This window comes from Hevea brasiliensis, chromosome 10 (genome assembly GCF_030052815.1).
Source record: "Hevea brasiliensis isolate MT/VB/25A 57/8 chromosome 10, ASM3005281v1, whole genome shotgun sequence".
NCBI lineage: Eukaryota > Viridiplantae > Streptophyta > Magnoliopsida > Malpighiales > Euphorbiaceae > Hevea > Hevea brasiliensis.
The window spans coordinates 8193153-8213160 of record NC_079502.1 but is presented as its reverse complement, the minus strand read 5'-3'; the positions used below and the strand labels follow the sequence as shown (position 1 = coordinate 8213160).

Sequence of the window (20008 nt, the reverse complement as noted above, 5' to 3'; positions counted from 1 at the left end):
TTTCTTTTTAGATAATATTATAAACTCAATTCAACAAGACAGGATAGCTTTTTTATCAAATTTTTAATTTTGGAAAAGGAATAATTATATATTAAAAAGATTAGTGAATCTATTTCCACAATCATATTTGTTAAATACATAATTTTAGTAATAAATTTTGATTTATTGGACTAAAATACTCTTACTCCATTATTTATTGTATTAATCTATATTTAGCAATGATTTTAATTGATTAAACAAATATATGTTATTGATTTTTGGATGAGTGACACGTGGACGAAGAAATGGGTATTTTTTTTTTTTAAATCAGAAGATGAAATTCATTGCACAATCAAATAGAAAGACTCCTTACAAAGTGGTTTTGGATCATTGGATTAATGCAGAAGGAAGAATCCCTAGGAGCTTTTTGCGCTAAGCAATGCACGACTCTATTACTTTCCCTTTTGACAAAGGAAAAAAGAATGTCATTCAGTAATTTACAAATTTCAATGATATCATGAACTAGACTAAAAATTTAGCTCTTGGGTTTGATGTGAGTAATGAGAACTTTTTTCATCCAACTTGATTCATACATTTTTTTAAATAAAAAATAAGGATATAATCACTTTAAGATTGAAGTCTGAAATCACTGATTGACGTCTTCAATTTAATTAACATCATAAGAATAAATTTATTACTGAATTCGAGATAACATCTCGTGAGATACATTATTAAATAATTCACCATCCATTTATTCACACTTTTAAATATAGATAATATTTAACCATCAATACTAGTTTGAGAGTCAAAACTGAAATGAGATAAAATCATATCAGTAAATTAATCATTAAACTCCTATGTTCAGTGTTGCTTGATTCATTCATGTGATTATGTAGGAGAGGTACTTCATTAATGAAACCCTCTAAAAATTGTGTTCAAAGAAAGTTGACTAGCTTAACTTTGTTAATATAAAATGTTTATTCAGTTAGTGGATAAGTTTTACATTTTTTTTTACTATCCGTTCATTCACATGTTTTGTATTTTAACTTTTTATATAAATTTTTAAAATTATTTATAACTTAAAATTTTACATGAATTTAATATTTATATATTAATCTTTGAGTCATTAATATATAATATTACTATTATTACACTAGTATATAAATATCCTTTTTTGTGACACAATAAGTTGTCATTAAATAATAAATAGTTGTCACTAATAGTTTCCATCGCTAGAAATTATTATCCATGACAATAAACATGATTAAAAATAATATTTAATTTGTGATAAAAAATTAAGTTGTTATCTCTCGGTTGGGCAATGAATTAGATATAAATTTCTAATCCATTGCTAATTGTAATAGAAGGAAAAAGAATTGTTCAATTACTGGTATAATTAGTGAAGAAGTTAGAATTTCAATTTAGAAGGCTGGCTCAATTAAAATATAAAATTCGTAAAAATAATATATATAAAATAAATATAAATTAATAAGGGAATTTATTTTAAATAAAATTGACTTGGTAAAAATTAAATGAAATTATTGTTAATTAAAATATAATGAATGCTTAACATTAGGAATTATTAAATTTATAATATATTAATAACTTAAAATTAAAAAATTTACCAAATTTATCTTGAATTTAATTTTTTCAAAGTAATCAGGAAAAATAAATTTAATTAAAATGGTAGATTAAATAAAATAAATGATATGGTTTTAATTTATGAAAGATTTTTTTTTTTATAATTTGAGTATGATAAAATTATAGTAATTGAAAGATTGAAATAATAACAATGAGATTATGAAAAAAAATCATTAAATTTCAAATTAATTCAAAGAATAGAAATTGATGATTGCGATAAAATGGAATTAATAGAGGATAAGAGATCGAGAGTCGAAGATGTTTTGAATTTTTTTGACAAAAGAATTTGTATTTCATTATTGATATCATTCTTTCAAATATAAACTATAAAATTTAGAGTTTTTTATAAAATTATTAATAAATCCTTAAAAACTTACAAGATATTGGAGTCAAACACTCAATAAAAATCTGATAGACAATATTAATTTTTGAGAAATTACTATTATGTTTATATCCTAAAAATTTTAAAATTCTTACTATAATTTTATGGTAAGTACTCATAAAATTCACATGATAATAATAAAAAATATTATTTTTAAGAAATTACCACTATACCCTTAAAAGATTTTAAGAACTCGGAGAGACCAATGCCCCCCTTGCCCATATGTTGCTACGTCCCGGAGCATAGTGAACCATCGATTTGCCTCCATGTATTAAAGCCCTAGCAGTTCTCTATTCCTCCTCATAGTGTCCATAGTATTGCATGCAACATTTTCAACCTTTTCACGAGGCAGTACCAAAAGCAAGAATCCTTTTTAGGGTTCACGATTTGACTGAAAGCCATAGTACGATTTATAAATTTTCCTTTTTTGTTTGTTGAGGCAAATTGAACTTCGAGTGGTTTGTGAAAAATATTTGGGCTCACCTCCCAGACTTGGGCTGGGCATCTTGGAGCTTCCATTTCTTTCTGTCTTCTGTATTTGGGGAACTTTAGGCCTTGTTTGGAGCCCTTTATGAAAAATATTTGGGCTGACCTCTCAAACTTCTGCGATGCGGATTGGGCTCCAAATTTGGCCACCCAGATTTCCACACATGTGATGTCCTAGGCTTATAAAACACTCAATAACTACCTAAAAATATGAAATATAAATATAAATACAAGATAAATTACATTATTTTTTTAATATAATTAACTGATTGGTACTTGAATTCTATATCTCATAATAGATTATCCCAATACCACTAAATTAAATTCATTAATTAAGTGTGTTGAATAATCTCTTCATAGATCTAGTATGGATCATACATGGATGATAGTTGGGGCCGGTAGCTCTTCTAAGGTTCTCTTATCTGAAATCCCTGGGAAAAAGGATCAAGTTGGTCCTTGTGAACAGCTTGATGTCCTGTCTCCTTTCAACCCTTTAGCGAAATGCGGTAAAAGGAAAGAAAATTCATGTCGTGATAATTTTATTAAAGGGTGCTAATTGTAAAAACTCACACATTCCTATCCATAGTTGATATGAGATTTCAAAAGATCAACCCACTGATAGATGAGTCCACCTTAGATTTCTTTTGCCACGAACACACACCAGCTCACTCTGCTCACCCCCTTGGCATTTTGCCTTTTGATTATTCAACCTTCACTAGTTAATTGACTATTATTTAGCAGCATATGCTATATTCTTTAATTTTAAGTCTTGATTGCACCAATTATAAGCTTTTAATAACCAAATGGGTTGGATTGGACATGCCTGTCGTTACAAGCAAACGGTCTTGTCTTATTTCGAACTAATCTCCAACTCAAGGCCCATTTTTTAATGGACAATGAATAAAGGGCAAAATCAGTTTAATTATGAACATGCATTCATCATTTTAATAAGAGAAATTTTTTGGCTAAAAAAAAAATGAGAAATTTTAAGTTAGTCTATCACATCATTAGTAGATTAAGATAATAAAATCATTTTATGAAAACATAATTATAAAAAATATATGAATTATTTTTTTTAATATTTATTTTATTATAGAAATACATGAATAATATAAAGTGATTTAATTAATTTAGTCTATAAATAATATGATAGATTGACTTTATTTATGAATTTCTTTTTAGATAATATTATAAACTTTGGAAAACGAATAATTATATATTAAAAAAATTAGTGAATCTATTTCCACAATCATATTTGTTAAATACATAATTTTAGTAATAAATTTTGATTTATTGGACTAAAATACTCTTACTCCATTATTTATTGTATTAATCTATATTTAGCAATGATTTTAATTGATTAAACAAATATATGTTATTGATTTTTGGATGAGTGACACGTGGACGAAGAAATGGGTATTTTTTTTTTTAAATCAGAAGATGAAATTCATTGCACAATCAAATAGAAAGACTCCTTACAAAGTGGTTTTGGATCATTGGATTAATGCAGAAGGAAGAATCCCTAGGAGCTTTTTGCGCTAAGCAATGCACGACTTTATTACCTTCCCTTTTGACAAAGGAAAAAAGAATGTAATTCAGTAATTTACAAATTTCAATGATATCATGAACTAGGCTAAAAATTGCAGTAGGCGGAGCATTGTTGTTGATAACATCTACTAGGGTATTAGAATCTCCTTCCACTGTTACTCCATGAAGTTGTTTATCCGAGATGAAGAGGAGGGCTTCCCTACATGCCATTGCCTCCAATGGTAGAGCCTCTAAAAGATGTGATATAACACCAGAGTGCCAATCAAGGATGTGGCTCAAATGATTTCGGATGACTACTGCAATCGCACCTCTATTTGGTGACTTTTCCACAACCGTGTCATAGTTCACTTTAAACCCATTTTGAGGGGGTGAGAGCCAATTTTGATGGACAACCTGAGTATCTTGAGGGACCATTCTATTTTGTACATTTGCTCACATAAATTCCTCAAGAGAGGCAATTGCATTACCAATGACTTCATAAGGAAATCTTTCCTAGCCTTTGAGGCTAACTACGTGCGACACGGGTATTACTTTACTCCTATATGACTAGTTCCAAGTACTCGTAAGGCGTACTGAATTTTCCATGGCCACTCAATTTGCAAGACAACACAGGATTAGAGGATCAAGAGGTTTCTCCCACTTAGCACTCCAAAAATTAGATTAGAACAAAGAAATAGAGTGTACGAAGAACAAAAATTCCGAGTGAATGAATACTAAAAATATGGGTTCAAAGAATGTCCATACCCGTTGTAGTTATAAGGTTTATACACTTCTTCATATCCAATAGGATAACATCACATATAATACAAGTGAGCATAGAGTATTCAAGATAGATTATGAAAATGTCAAAAATGTTCATTACAGGGTGCTATCATTATTTTGATACTTCTAAAATGACGGTCATAAGAAGTTTAGCACATATAGATGGTGTGTAGCTATCAAGTTATAAACCTACGATGTATCAATGGTGGATAATTAACTTCTATTAATACAGATGACAAAACATCTTATCGTTAGCAATGGATATCTAGGATCCTCATTAGATTGACGTAATGTCTTTATTGTAGTAAATGAGCTGGTTGCTCATGTGAGAGTCCTTTTCTGTTCATGCATAATTCATGCATAAAATAAGGGACGACCTCCGTAGACAATCACTCTACACGAATGATGACCACTGTATTGTTGTAGCGACCTTTGTAGACAATCACTCTACACGAATGACGATCACTGTACTGTTGTAGCGACCTCAAATTATACAGGCTGTACAATATAGTCATAGAACTCATACTTTAGGATACTCGTATAGGACTACGTAAGTGTTACACATGCTATTCATTCATCAGAGAGATTAGCTAATTTATATTGTATTATTTATTAATCTTTTTCTTTATGTACAATGTTCAATATATTTAATAACTAATTTTATAATGGATTAACAAATTTTTTTCAATGATTTTATATTTGGATTAGTAGATCTGAAGGATCAATTAAGTTGCGTATTGAAGTAGCTTTCATAAAAATGTAGTATCATTTTGAAGTTAATCATTTATCTCAACAATTCGAATTTTAGTTTATAGTAGTGGTCGAATATACATTACATAATTAAAAATTAATTTAATTAAAATGGTAGGAAGTGTTAATAAATGGAATATAATTACTTTTAAATATAATTAAATTTAAATTTGAGACTTCATGATAAATTAATATTTAATAAATGGAATAAAAATCACGAGTAAATAGGACCCTAAATTGGGACTGAAAAAGGAAGTGTTGAGAGTTGACAAATGAGATTTGATAAATTACACCGACAGTTGATTAGGCTGTGAGCTATGCAATCTCTGGCATGGGTGAGAGAATCGCTTTTTCTATTCTGCGGGTTAGCTGCTAGTTTTATTTTTATAAACCTCTGGTTTTCAACACCTCACCGACCATTACATTTAAATAATAATCCATCCTATTCTCTAATTTAATTAATTAATATAACACAATATGACATTTTTAAGCACTCCCATTTTTCTATTTTTAATTTAGGATATTTAGCATTATATGAAAAAATAAATCTAAAATAAAAATGTTAATTTTAATATAAATATTTAATTTTAAAATTATTAAATTCATTTTTGTGTAATATTAAGCTTATTATATTAGATGCATTATTATAATTTTATTGACCGTTCTAATTTTGTGTGTTTGTACTTATTATGAGCACTTGTTCAATTAATTAGATGGTTTTAGTGCTAATGAAATCTTGCTCTATTAGTAAATTAATTAAAATTGAAGTTGGAGACTTCGGAGAATTGTTAATCTTCATTTATTTTGTTGTTATTATATATATATATATATATATATATATATATATAAATTATTTTTTAATTGTTTACTTATTCCAAACTTACATGGGACAATAATTTTAATGAGACAACTTTTACCATACAAGAAAACTTTTTTCATAATTCAAATCTATAATGTCCAAAATATAAATAAAATAACTTTACTATTACATTGAAAAATTATATAAATATAAAAGACTCATATATTTAAGAGATAAATTCTATCATATCAATTTTATTAAATATAATACTCATATACATTTAAATGCAGAAATAATAAAATATGATAGGATAAGACGAGAGTTACATTATAAATTATAAAGGGGAAAGAATTCTCGAGTTGTAGTTGTGTAGCCCATAGCATTTAATCTCCTAATAAAATAATGAAAAAAAAAGAAAAATTCACAACACTAATTAAATAATTTAACAATAATTAAATAATTTCTTTTAATAATGCTTAAAAAGAAAGAAAACAACTCCACCAGCACCATCTTTATACCATTACCATGTTAAATTATTAATCTTTCTTTGTCTACAGTGATTCTTTAATAAAGTAATTAATTTATTATTTTCTCAATCTTTTGGGTTGGAATTTCAATATTGGCATAGTTTAGTAGAGTGTAGAGCTAAGTGCAAGACAAGGAAGAGACCACTCAGAGAGGAGGAAACGAGAATACTACAAAGAACAAAAGAAATGATGATCTAACATTAATGTAAATTATTGAAAAGATAAAAGAAGAATGAGGAAAATGGATTGTTACTCGACAAGCTGGCCTGCACTGCCTAACGCGTTGGAGCTTTGTTCTAAATTGGCTTCACATCAAACTCAATTAGCCGTAATTCAGCTTTAGATCATGTGCCTTTCTTAGAAGAAGAATATAAAATTAACAATATGCAATGCTTACAAGAATCTTTTTAACTTTTTAATTTAAATAATCAAATCATTTCTACTTATTTGTTTTATCTTAATGATATTGACATTTTTAATTGAAATTTTAATTCAAAATAAATAAATAAATAAATAATTTTTTACAATTTAAAAAACAAAATAAATATCAAATTTAGTAAAAAATAAATCATAACATATATTCTGTATATTAAAAAATAGTACACTGTATACTCATAATAAATTAGTTATTCTATAAATTATGGAGAGTGAAATCAATACCATTTTATTATAAAATGGTGCCTCAAGATTGTTCAGTTCTGAACCGTACTAAAATTGAAAAAATTAAAAATTAAAATTTAATAAAATGAAAACTAAACCAAAATGAGGAGGAAGAGCTGGCTCTGAGTTTTGGCCCCTAAAATTTATTTTGGCTCCCTCATGGGTCTCTTTGCAATTTAAAAAATTCGATGCATTTTTTCTTATTTGTAAATTCATGTAATTTTTTGCTCATTATAATTAAATCATTCATCTACAATAATTTCTACACCTAATAAAATACATCCTTTACTTTTTTTTTTTATATTTACCTTAATATTGATTAGTTATCATTCATTTGTAATAAAAATATAAAATCTTTTTGATCCAAATATAAAATTTTTAATTTTTTTTACAATTTTTTAAAGTTAATTTCCCATTATTTCACATTAGGTCTCAAAAACCGAATCCTAATCGTCGAAAATTGAAACCACTGAAAATTGATCTTAGGTAGTTCAATCTCGATCTCCCCCTCTCTTGAAATCAATGATTTCGATCCAAAATTAATTCAAATCAGACCCATATGATCACTTTTCACATTAATTGTGATATATTATGATTAATTGATTGGGAGAGAGAGGCATAAAGCCTAGAAACTAGATATGGGAAAAAAGAAAATAGAAAGGATGGAATGGCTTGGGGTTGCCAGTCAGCCATGTAACGTATATAAAAGGGAATTCAATTGTTGAATAAAAGCTACAAGTCGTGTTAGTTGGGCTTTTGACCAAAGATTCACACCCATGCAATTTCCAAATCGTTAATTGTTAACTACTTCAATCATCGTTATCAATTTTAAATATTCCAATTACTGAAAACCCCATGTGAGCTACCATTGCTTTATTGTGTTTCTTTTCTTCTATTCAACTCTTTAGCCAAAAAAAAAAGTTGTCTTTTTGATACCCAATTGATCATTCACTAATCGAATCTCCATGGATTATTAAAAAAATACAAGAACAGAAGAAATAGGAAACTCATAAATGAGAAATATGGGCGGCCAATGGTTGGCGAAGCACATTGATACAAAGAACTGAAAAGAGTTAAAGAAAGTGACAGAGAATTCATGGATGGAGCAATGCCGGGTCAAGCATGGATTTCTTTTGAATACAGCTTATAGCTCTCTAATTTGCTGCGGAAATAAATGCTTTTTGCAGATTTTCTTTTCATAATTCAACTAAATACAAAAGAGAAAGAAACGATTATCATGATCATCAATTGTATATATTTTAGTAGATTTTTATATATTTATTTAAATTTTGTATTTTTTTAATATTTTGTTTGTTTGAAGGGTTATAAAGTTTGGATAATAAAATGTAATTTTTAGGGATTAAATGAAATATTTTATATTTAATTCTAAGGGTGTGATGACACAAATATAGTGATGTCTCTTTCTATCATACTCTATTATATCCCTAATACTCTTTAAGAGGGAGTAATTAATTGCTTACCATAGAGCGATAGATGTAATTAATTACTGGCATGGTAAATTTTTATCCCGCTACTCTCTATAAGTTTCTCCTTACTTATAGGTAATGTGAGAACAACTAATCCAACAACTAATTCAATTATATCGATTATGATAAATAAATAAAAGAAGTAGTCATTCTTAATATATTTATATATTATTATTTATTATGCTTGAAATACTTATTCACATACGATACTTATAATATTTTTCTCAATTAACTTGCTAAGTCATCTAATATACTCATTTTATTGAACTGAGATTTTCTTAGCTTACTTGTAAATGCATATATGCTGGTTTACACTGCTAAAAATAATGTCTTCTTCAACAGGGAGAATGAACATGCCTGCAGCCATTTATCTTCTTAATTTTAATTATATTGAAAAGTGGAAGAGTTTGTTTGGAATAAATAAAATTTAATTTTTTAAAAAATTTATTTAATTTTTATATAATTTTATTTTTATTTTTGGATGTATCTGAATTAATAGATAAAGAGTTATTTAATTAACAAGGCCCAAGATTTGATTTTTTATATATAAAAAAAATTTAAAAAATCTCGCTAATTTGCGTTTTAATCAAAATTTTCAATTTTGATAAAATAGTTTAATTTTTAATTTTTTTTAAAATTTATTTAATTTTTAAAATTGAATTTGGAAAGAATTGACGTAATAATCTAGAACCCACGAGCCATATAACAAAAATAAATTTGAGCACAATTAAAAAATAAATGAACCACAATCAACACTTAAATTAAAGATTAAAAAAATAATTATTCTTAATTAACCATTAGTAAAGTTAATGTCCATCTTATTCATATAGCTCAAGTTTCCTAGCTTTCCATGAGGTGTTACAAGCATGAGAGAATCATTTCATTAAAGTCCCATCAATGCTGTGTCCTAAGCCATTCTAAAGTTAGCAACCAATATCATAATGGCTTTCTTTTACATAAATTATTGAAAAAAAATTAAATAAATTATCATGTAATCATATTATATTTTTATTTTTTAAGTATTTTTTTAAATTAAAAAAATTATATTCTTTTATTCTAAATATGTGAATTAATTAAAAATAATCATATAAATTGAATTCTTATAAAATTTTATTTTTCAAATGAGAAAAATGAGAACTACAAATAATGAGTTTAGAACAACAAAACATATTATCTATCAAAGAAATTAAATCAATAATTTACATCTCTTAATTACATACAAGAGTTACCAAAGCCTCTAGTTAGCCCTTCAATCTCTACTTATCAATATAAATCTTTTGCGTTAAATTATGAGCTTCAGGAACAAGATTCCATTTCTTCATATATATATATATTGTAAATAAATTTATTTCATTTTAATTATTAATCCCTCTAATTTTTTATATAATATAAATAATGTGAAATGTTTGAATTTTTTTTTATTTTTCATCATGTATTTAATAAATTTTTATAACGTTGGCACCCTCCCTCAATTTTTTTAGTTTAATTGTACTTTGTTACAGTATTTTTTAATATATAATTGATTCCTTCAAAATATATAAGCATAGTTAATCGTTTTTGAAAATTATTTTATATATAACATAAATCCAATACTGAAGTAAAAATTTTATTTAGTTTGATCATTTATTTAATTAATTAATTTTAAGTATGTGTAAATAATTATAATTATATATTAAATTTTTAATCACAATTAAAATTTAAAATCCTTGTAATTAAAAAAATAAATTTTAATAATCAAGACATTTTACAATTATTTTAGTATATTAAAACATTTAAAAGATAATTACAAATTAAGAGTTATTTTCTTGTTATTTATGTTACCTAATAGAATTTAATCATAAAATATTTTTATGTCTATCTCAAATTTTTATATATTATTTAAAATATTAAAAACAAAATTTTATAAACAAATTACGTATATAGTTTTTTTAGAAAAATAAATTATATAGTTCTTCAACTCTTTATATATATATATATATTAATTTAAAATATGAAATTGATCCAATTATATTTTTTTATTAATATTAATGAAAATTTATTAAAAATAACAATATTAATATATTATACATATTTTTAATTTTTTTTTATAAAGTTGAGTGTATTAATTGACAAAAATCAATAGCATATAACTCTATTACTTTGTTGGCCTCCTCAATAAAATTTTTCTAGAGGTTTAGGTAAAATTCTCTTTGAAGTTTTGAAATTTTGAGTTTTAAATAAAAAAATAATAATAAAATAACTTTGGTGTCCCAAGTAGAAATTGAAAAAGGTGCATTTTGTTATTTCTTTAGTTGCAAGTGGCAATTTAATGTCAACATGCTTCAAGATTTAGCCAATCGAATATTCCCAATGCAAATAAGAAGATTCAATAATGGTCAAACTCACCAATAACAAATTAGTTTCACAATAATAAATTAAACAAAAAACTCAAATGATTGAAAATTAAGAATTTGAGTCTTATTTTTTATAATTTGATGTCTACATTTTATTATAAATTTCAATTTTACCATAATTCAATAGAAATTTTCAAAATATTTGTGAAATCTATATGTGTAAGGGACACAATAATTTTATTAATTAATAATATAAATTATATATTACATTTTTTTAATTATAATTAATAATTAATTGAATTTGTTTTATTCAATTAAAATTTCTCATCATTTTAATTTGATTCAACTAATATTTTAAATTAATTAAAAATTTTATTAATAAAAAATTCAATTTGATTTAATTAGTCAATTGAATGTACAACCCTACATTTTAATTTAGTAAGTCAACCAATAGGGTAAATTATAAACGATAAATGAAAAAAAAAAAACTCAAATCTCCAATTAGGGTGTCACTATTTACATTTTTTTTTATATGTCACAGGTATCCTAAATTTAATAGACTAATACTAATTCTGTTTACACCGAGTCAGTCTACTAAGGAGTAAAATGCTCATAATGAGTATCTTCTCAATTTATGAAAATTTCATACTTGACCTCACTTAAAGGATAATGGTGCTTTAAAATTACTTTATATTTATTATTTTGTAGGTTGCATTGATAAAATTATTTTTAAATATTTTAAATATTCAAATTCAAAATTGCAAATATATATATATATATATAGACACACACAAAGACATGATTAGAACTATCAAAAAAACAATATTATAATTTTTTTTATAAATTGACTTAGGCTCTATTTTTTTTCTATAAATTGATATAGGTTATCTTAAAATATAATTTAATGTAATTTTAAATATATGTTTTAGTTCAATTATAACTTAGATTTTTGTAATATATATGTAACAGAATATATTGTTTGAATTAATCTTTTAATTATTTAAAAGTTTTGATATAAATATTTATTTAAAATTAGGATTGCATTTTTTAAACTAAAAATTATTGAAAAAGGATTGTATTGTGATGTTTAATTATTAATTAGCACTTAAGAGTGTAAATTTATTGAATAATAAATAATTAATTAGATTAATTAACTTTACATTTTTAGAATAATATATTATGATTTATATGAAAGAAAGAAACTTTAGAATTTCATGTCTTTTATGATTTAATTCATAAGCTATTTTATTTTAATTAATATAGAAAACAGAAATAAAATTTTAATTATGTTTACATGTAATTGGAGTTTAACTATTTTAAATATTATATAGAATAATTAATTATTATAGTTTAAATGTCAAATATGTCATATAAAGGCAATTTTATTAATTAGTTATAAAATGATATATGAAGATGTGATTATAAACTGATGGAGTGAAAAAAAAAAAGATTTTGAAAGTTTTAAAATCATTAAAACTTTATTTTTAATTATTAAATTAATAAATTAAAAGAATTTAATATCTTATTTTTTATTATCTTATCTTATTTTATTTTATTTTAAAACACTTTCTATACATCTTCTCAGAGTGCTAAGGATTATTCATTTTACAGTTTGTGACGATCCTTGACAAATGGAAAAGGTTGCCTGCAACTTAAGGAAAAATATATAGCTTATGATGATTTATTTAGAATCTATTAGGGATGCTATTATGTATTTATATGACCTTAATTAAGAAGCACTTGTGCATATGCCTGGTTTGATATTATAGTTGGTCATTATAATTTTGCTTTGTTGTAATGGTCAATAATAAATAATACTATATGTATGATTATTATTTTGATTTGATGGGATCATTAATTGCAATATTAATTCCATGCTTAAAACAAAATCCAGCTTTTCAATCATACTAATCATAATTTTGCACTAATTACTTTTAACATAAAAATGATAATAATAATAATAATGATGATGTTTTAGAAATACATAAAAATAATATTTTCTATTTCTTAAATATACATGTGCTCTAGATAATAATTAAGAAAGTGAACCATACATAATTGAAAAAAAATAAGTACTCATATTCACTAAAAGCACTGAATAAAATTTTATTATTTGATTGATAATTATCCATTTTTTCGAAGGTTAAGAGTTTAATTTTCATGTCGTTCTCTAGATTAAACAAAATAAGTCACAAGCATAATCAGCATATAGATCTTCTTATTCGTTGCTTAATTTAAAAAGATGGGGGTTAAATTTTTCTTCATAATTCTTTTGTTCTATAAAAAAGGTCATACAATTAACAAAATAGTCATATGAAATTTATAATCAATAATATTATATTAGAAAATTATAATCTAACCTTATAAAATTCCTTCTGTAAAACTCTTGAATTATTTCGATATTTTAATACCTTTTTAATAGGGTTTTTCATTGTAATTATTGTATTCTTTTGCGAAATTACATATATTTAAAGAAAAAGTGTGCCTATTTCTAAATTTTTAGAGAGAAAAGCTCTATTTCTCCTTTGTTTTTTTTTTTTTCATTTTTCTCTTAGATTTTAGACTCTTGGTATTGTTGCTCGTCGGCCTCTTATGCCCCTTTGAGCAGAGGAAGGCTTTTTGTCACGATCCGATCCCACGGGCTGGACTGGCACTAAGACTTGGGTTGGCATAAGACTCCCAAAACCCATATTAAGCCCAATGATCTTTCAACCCAATCACGAAGCCCATATTTGACCCAATTTTAGGAAAACAACCGGACAGAATCTGGCCATAATATGGACCATCAAACAGGGAGTCCTCAACTCACCCAACCTGTAATATCAAAACCAAACCATTTGGAGAGCTCAGCTCACCCACACAATCATCCATACTCAATATAAAATTAAATGGGAGTCCAACTCTCTCATCCAACATAAGTATCCATCCCCATAATGACACATACATGTAGATTATAAATTACATCCAATTTAATAAATCTTACAGTCCCAGCTAAATAATATGTTTCTATACATGTGGAGATCTAGAATTCAAATTTAACATTACAAATTACGAAGATAATGGCAAGAAGACCTGCAGAGAAGAAAGCAGGTTAAACACAAGAAAAAACTTTCCTATAACCTAAAAAAATAAGGTGAACAGAAATGAGCGTTCGACTCATAGGGGAAAATATTAATTTCACATACAATTTTTATAACTATCTAATTCTAATGCTTCTATAGAAATGAAATGCATCATCTTCATATAAGCCATACAGATCAGATCAAATCACATCATAGACAATCTGGAGCATTCACGCACCCGTGTCAAATCCATGCTCACACATACATATATGGGGAGTTGATCCCCCTACGCATCTCTCTTAGTTCCAGCCAGTGCCAGTGAGATCAATTCAAAGTTGGACTTTCTCTTATTATCCAAATGCGGGAGCCAACGAGATCAACTCAAAGCCGTGCCTACCTCGACTTATCCATAATAAGGATCGGGTCCCAACGAGTCAAGCTCCAACCGCGTCTACCCTTCCTATCCATATCCGTAAACACCGCATGCACACCAACTCACACACACAGCTCCAGATTGTCATAATATAACAACCAAAGCAATATCATCAAATATAAATGGCAAATAGGGCATGCCTAATATTTAGCTATATATATATATGAATAAGTGATGCATGAGCATGCCTAAAATATAATAATATTGAAATTATGAATAAAATTAATATCTACTCACACTACTCCAAAGAATTACTGCGGCGGCTGGGTGGAGGAGGAAAGTTGACTTGGCTCACCTAAAATTAGTACATAACAATTCATCAGCATACAAATCTAAAACAAGACTTTTAAGAAGCAAAGACGCCCTATTGTATGCCAAAAATCCGACAGAGTTTCTCCAACACCTAGGACTTACTCAATTTGCAAAAATACTCAAATAACACTTCGAAATCTCAATTTCCCGCAACCACAACTCATCAACAACATATGGCCCCTCTTGGGCCCTCCAAAACAGTCAATATTCACAATTTTAAAAAATTACATTTTAGTCCCCGAAACTAACTTTTTTGCAAAAACCACCAAAACGAGTTTTAAAAATTTTAAAATTTTGCCCTGTGGTTCTTAGCAATATTACAAAGCTAATACAAAAGGAATAATAATTTTCTAGTCTACCATGAATATTTTATAGATTTTTAATTTAATTCAAGCACTAGATAATTAAGAAAACTTAGGGTTCAGATTTATCTACGCCAATTCTAACATTAAGAACACGTCTGGGGCATCTGAAAATGGCGAGGTAGCCTATAACCTTGACTCGGTTCTGAAATATTTCTGACAGCTTGCTTATCCAGCCTGAAATTGCAAATCCAAGTAACTATCGAATTTCCTCGAAACGAAAGTACCTGAGCAAAGCCCACAACACTAGAATTTAGAAAAAAATATTTACGGAATTAATTAAGCTCAATTGAAGCTCAGAAAAACTCTACAAAGTTTCTTGAGACCCACTAAAATTTCAGTGTTGGAAAATTTTAAAATTTATATCCCCGCGAAGCTCTTGTTGTGTAGAGCACGATAGTACTCTCAAAATTCCTGTGGGGTTCTCGGGTTGGGAGAAATTTAGCCCAAAAGTCAAAATGGGCTAAAACTTTCAAGGCAAAAATTAGACAAACTGCTCAATGGAATTGTGTTTTCTTGGTGCCTATGGAAAGCTCTTGAGGTGTAAATGAGATTTGGAGCTGAACTCGATCAAATTGGTGGTCGGATCGGCCGGATTTTAGCCGGAAAGTAGGCAGCACTGTGCGCGCTTGAAGGGAATTTTAAGAGGATTTTTCGACGACCTGGAGGACAACCGATGGTAGGGAAGGTCGCCGATGAGCTGGGGAGAGGAGGGGAGGGGAGGGGAGGGGAAGCGGTGGCCAGTGCGGAGGAAGAGGGAGGAGAGAGAGAGAGAGAGAGAGAGAGAGAGAGAGAGGAGCATCGTGCGACGTGGGGAGGAAGAAGAAGAAAAAGAAAGGGCCGATCCGATTCAATCGGTCCACCCGGTCCAGTTTGATTCCACCGATTTGATTCAGAAAACTCAAAATTAAATTTTTACTCTGCCCTGGGACAAAAAATTTCGAAAAAAATCTCAAAAACTCAAAAAAATTTATGGAGTCTAAATATATTTTTATTTTTGCCACGAGGTCTTTAAATTAATTTTTAAAAATTATCAAAGTTTATTATTTTCAAAAAATTAAACCTAATTTTTAAAATTTCAAAAATTCCAAATAAATTCTCAAAATTTTAATAGAATAAAATTTTAATATTTACATATAAAATAAGTATTTTAAAATTAGGGGTGTTATGTTTTTTTCCCCTTACAGAAAATTTATCCTCGAATTTTTTACACAAGGCAAATAAAAGAATAAAATTACATATTGAACAGATAGGGGTACTTGCTATGCATGTCGCGCTCTGACTCCCAGGTGTATTCTTCCACTGACTGGCTCCTCCACATAACCTTAACCATAGGGATCTATTTCGACCTTAGCTGCCTCATCTAGTAGTCCACTATGGCTACTGGCTGCTCCTCGAAAGTCAAGTCTTCATTCAATTCCACTGTATCCAATTGCATCATATGGGAAGGGTCAGGTATATATTTCCTAAGCATGGAGATATGAAATACTGGGTGGACATGAGAAAGGCTGGGTGGTAACTCCAACCGATAGGCCACTGGTCCAACTCTATTAGTAATCTCGAAAGGCCCTATGTATCGAGATGCTAGCTTGCCATTCTTCCCGAATCTCATTACTCCCTTCATTGGAGAGACTTTCAGAAATACAAAATCACCCACTACAAACTCTACATCTCTCCACCTGGGATATGTATAGCTCTTCTGCCTGCTAAAGGTAGTCTTCAAATGTTCCCTAATCCTAAGTACCATTTCTGAGGTGTGCTGCGCCAGATCTAGGTCATGCACCTTCGCCTCACCCACTTCTATCCAACATAAAGGGGATCTAAACTTTTTGCCATACAGTGCCTCGTAGGGTGCCATCTTGATACTGGAATGATAGCTATTATTGTAGGCAAATTTTACCAAAGGTAGCTTATCATCCCATGGACCTCCAAAATCTAGGATACACATACGAAGCATGTCTTCCAGGGTCTGAATTATCCTTTCAGATTGTTCATCTGTCTGAGGGTGGAAGGCAGTACTAAAGTTTAACTGTGTACTAAGTGTCTCCTGCAGCTTTCTCCAAAATCAAGAAATGAACTTGAGTTCCCTGTCAGATATTATAGAAGCTGGAACTTCATATAATCTGACTATCTCATGAATATATAGCCTGGCATATTGGGTAACAGAATAAGTGGTTTGTGCAGGCAATAAGTGAGCTGACTTGGTCAAACAATCCACTATCACCCATATTGAATCATATCCACGTGTGGTATGAGGCAACCCAGTTACGAAATCCATTATAATCATTTTCCACTTCCATTCCGGAACAGGGATCTCCTGTAACTTTCTTGATGGCCTTTGATGTTCAAACTTTACCTTCTGACAAGTTAAGCACTTGGACACAAAGTTTGCTGCATCACTCTTCATGCCATTCCACTAGTATCTATCTTTCACATCATGGTACATTTTGGTGGAGCTTGGATGGACATTATAGGGTGTGTAGTGCGCCTCCTGCATGATTTCAGCTCTAAGGTTATCCACATCTGGCACACATATCCTAGAGCCTTGCATAAGAGCACCATCTGCAGCAAATCCAAATTCACAATCTTCCCCTTGTTGTATCCTTTCTACAATTCTCATTAATTGCGGGTCTCTGTGCTGGGATACTTTAATTCTATCCCGCAGGTCTGGCCTCACCCTAAAGTGGGCTAGCAATGCAACCTCATCTGAAATATCCAGAATCAGAGCTTGGTCTATCAACTCCTGTATCTCTTGAATCAATAGTCTCCTTTCCACTGATATATGGGCCAAACTGCCAGAAGACTTTCTGCTCAAGGCATCTGCTACAACATTTGCCTTTCCAGGATGGTACTGAATGGTACAGTCATAATCCTTTAAAAGTTCCATCAATCTCCTCTGCCTCAATTTAAGTCCCTCTGCTGAAAATTATACTTCAAGCTTTTATGGTCGGTGTATATCTCGCATACCTCATCATACAAATAGTGTCTCCAGATCTTTACTGTAAAGACCACAGCTGCCATCTCTAAATCATGGGTGGGGTAGTTCTGCTCGTGCCTCTTTAGCTGCCTTGAGGCATAGACCACTACCTATCTGTGCTGTATTAAGACACACCTTAACCCAACCCTAGAAGCATCACAGTACATGGTATATCCTTCACCACTTATTGGCAATGTCAACACAGGGATTGTAGTTAGATATTCCTTAAGCTTTTGGAAGCTTTCTTCATACTCATCCGTCCAAATAAATGGGACATTTTTCTGAGTTAGCTAAGTTAGGGGAGCTGCTATCCTGGAGAAATTCTGCACGAAGCGCTTGTAATAGCCTGCTAGGCTTAGAAAACTCTGCACTTCAGTGACAGTTATAGGCCTAAGCTAATCAATTACTGCCTTATTTTTCTTGGGATCCATTTGAATACCTTTAATAAAAACCACATGTCCCAAGAATGAGATGCTTTTCAGCCAAAATTCACATTTTGAAAATTTTGCATACAACTGGTGCTCCCTCAAAGTCTGCAATACCATCCTCAGATGCCACACATGCTCTTCCTCGATGCTAGAATATACCAAGATGTCATCTATGAACATGATGACAAAACGGTCCAAGAATGGCCTAAACACCCTGTTCATCAAGTCCATGAAGGCCACTGGTGCATTAATGAGTCCAAAAGACATTATCAAGAACTCATAATGACCATATCTTATCCTGAACACTGTCTTCAGCACATCCTCACTTTGAATTCGCTGCTAATTATAACCTGAACTGAGGTCTATTTTGGAGAAGTACCTTGCTCCTTGTAGTTGGTCAAATAGGTTATCAATATGAGGAAGTGGATATTTATTCTTAATGTTCACCTTATTCAGCTACCTGTAATCAATACACAATCTTAGGGATTCATCCTTCTTCTTCACAAACAGAATAGGAGCACCCCAAGTGCCCAAGTGAAGTGCTTAGCCGGATGAAACCCTTGTCCAGAAGCTCCTGCAACTCCCTCAATTCTGCTCGTGCCATCTTATAAGATGGCAAAGATATGGGGTTTGTACCCGACACCATGTCTATGCAAAACTCTATCTCCCTCTCTGGTGGCAATCCTGGAAGCTCTTTAGGAAAAATATCCATGAACTTTTTGACAATAGGAACATCTTCCATGCTTATACCATCAGCAGATGTATCTCTTACTAGGGCCAGATAACCCTGACATCCATGCCTCAACATCTTCCTGGCACTCATCACTGACACCAAATTATATGGAGCCACACTTCTACCACCATCAAAACTAAACTCTTCCACACTGGGTATGAAAGAACATCTTCTTATTTCTGCTATCTAGGATAGCATAATGAGTTGATAGCCAATCCATCCCCAAGATTACATCAAAATCCAGTACTGGTAGAGGAACCAAATCTGCTGGGAGGATCTTCCCACCTACAACCATTGAGCTACCTGAAAAAACTATGTCTACGTCTATGTTGTCACTAAGAGGGGTA

General features: G+C 29.4%; 2 protein-coding genes across 2 annotated transcripts; both read right to left on the bottom strand.

Annotated features, from left to right (window-relative positions):
- Window positions 1-3946: 3946 nt before the first annotated feature.
- On the bottom strand, window positions 3947-4450 carry LOC110650237 (uncharacterized). Its single transcript, XM_021805117.2, has one exon. It carries the CDS (start codon window positions 4448-4450, stop codon window positions 3947-3949), a length of 504 nt encoding a protein of 167 aa, XP_021660809.2.
- A 737-nt stretch (window positions 4451-5187) lies between these two features.
- On the bottom strand, window positions 5188-18143 carry LOC131169317 (uncharacterized). The gene is made up of 3 exons (XM_058128527.1): window positions 17958-18143; window positions 17050-17522; window positions 5188-5296 (listed from the first exon to the last, which is right to left on the bottom strand). Exons 1-3 carry the CDS (start codon window positions 18141-18143, stop codon window positions 5188-5190), a joined length of 768 nt encoding a protein of 255 aa, XP_057984510.1.
- Between the last annotated feature and the right edge of the window lie 1865 nt (window positions 18144-20008).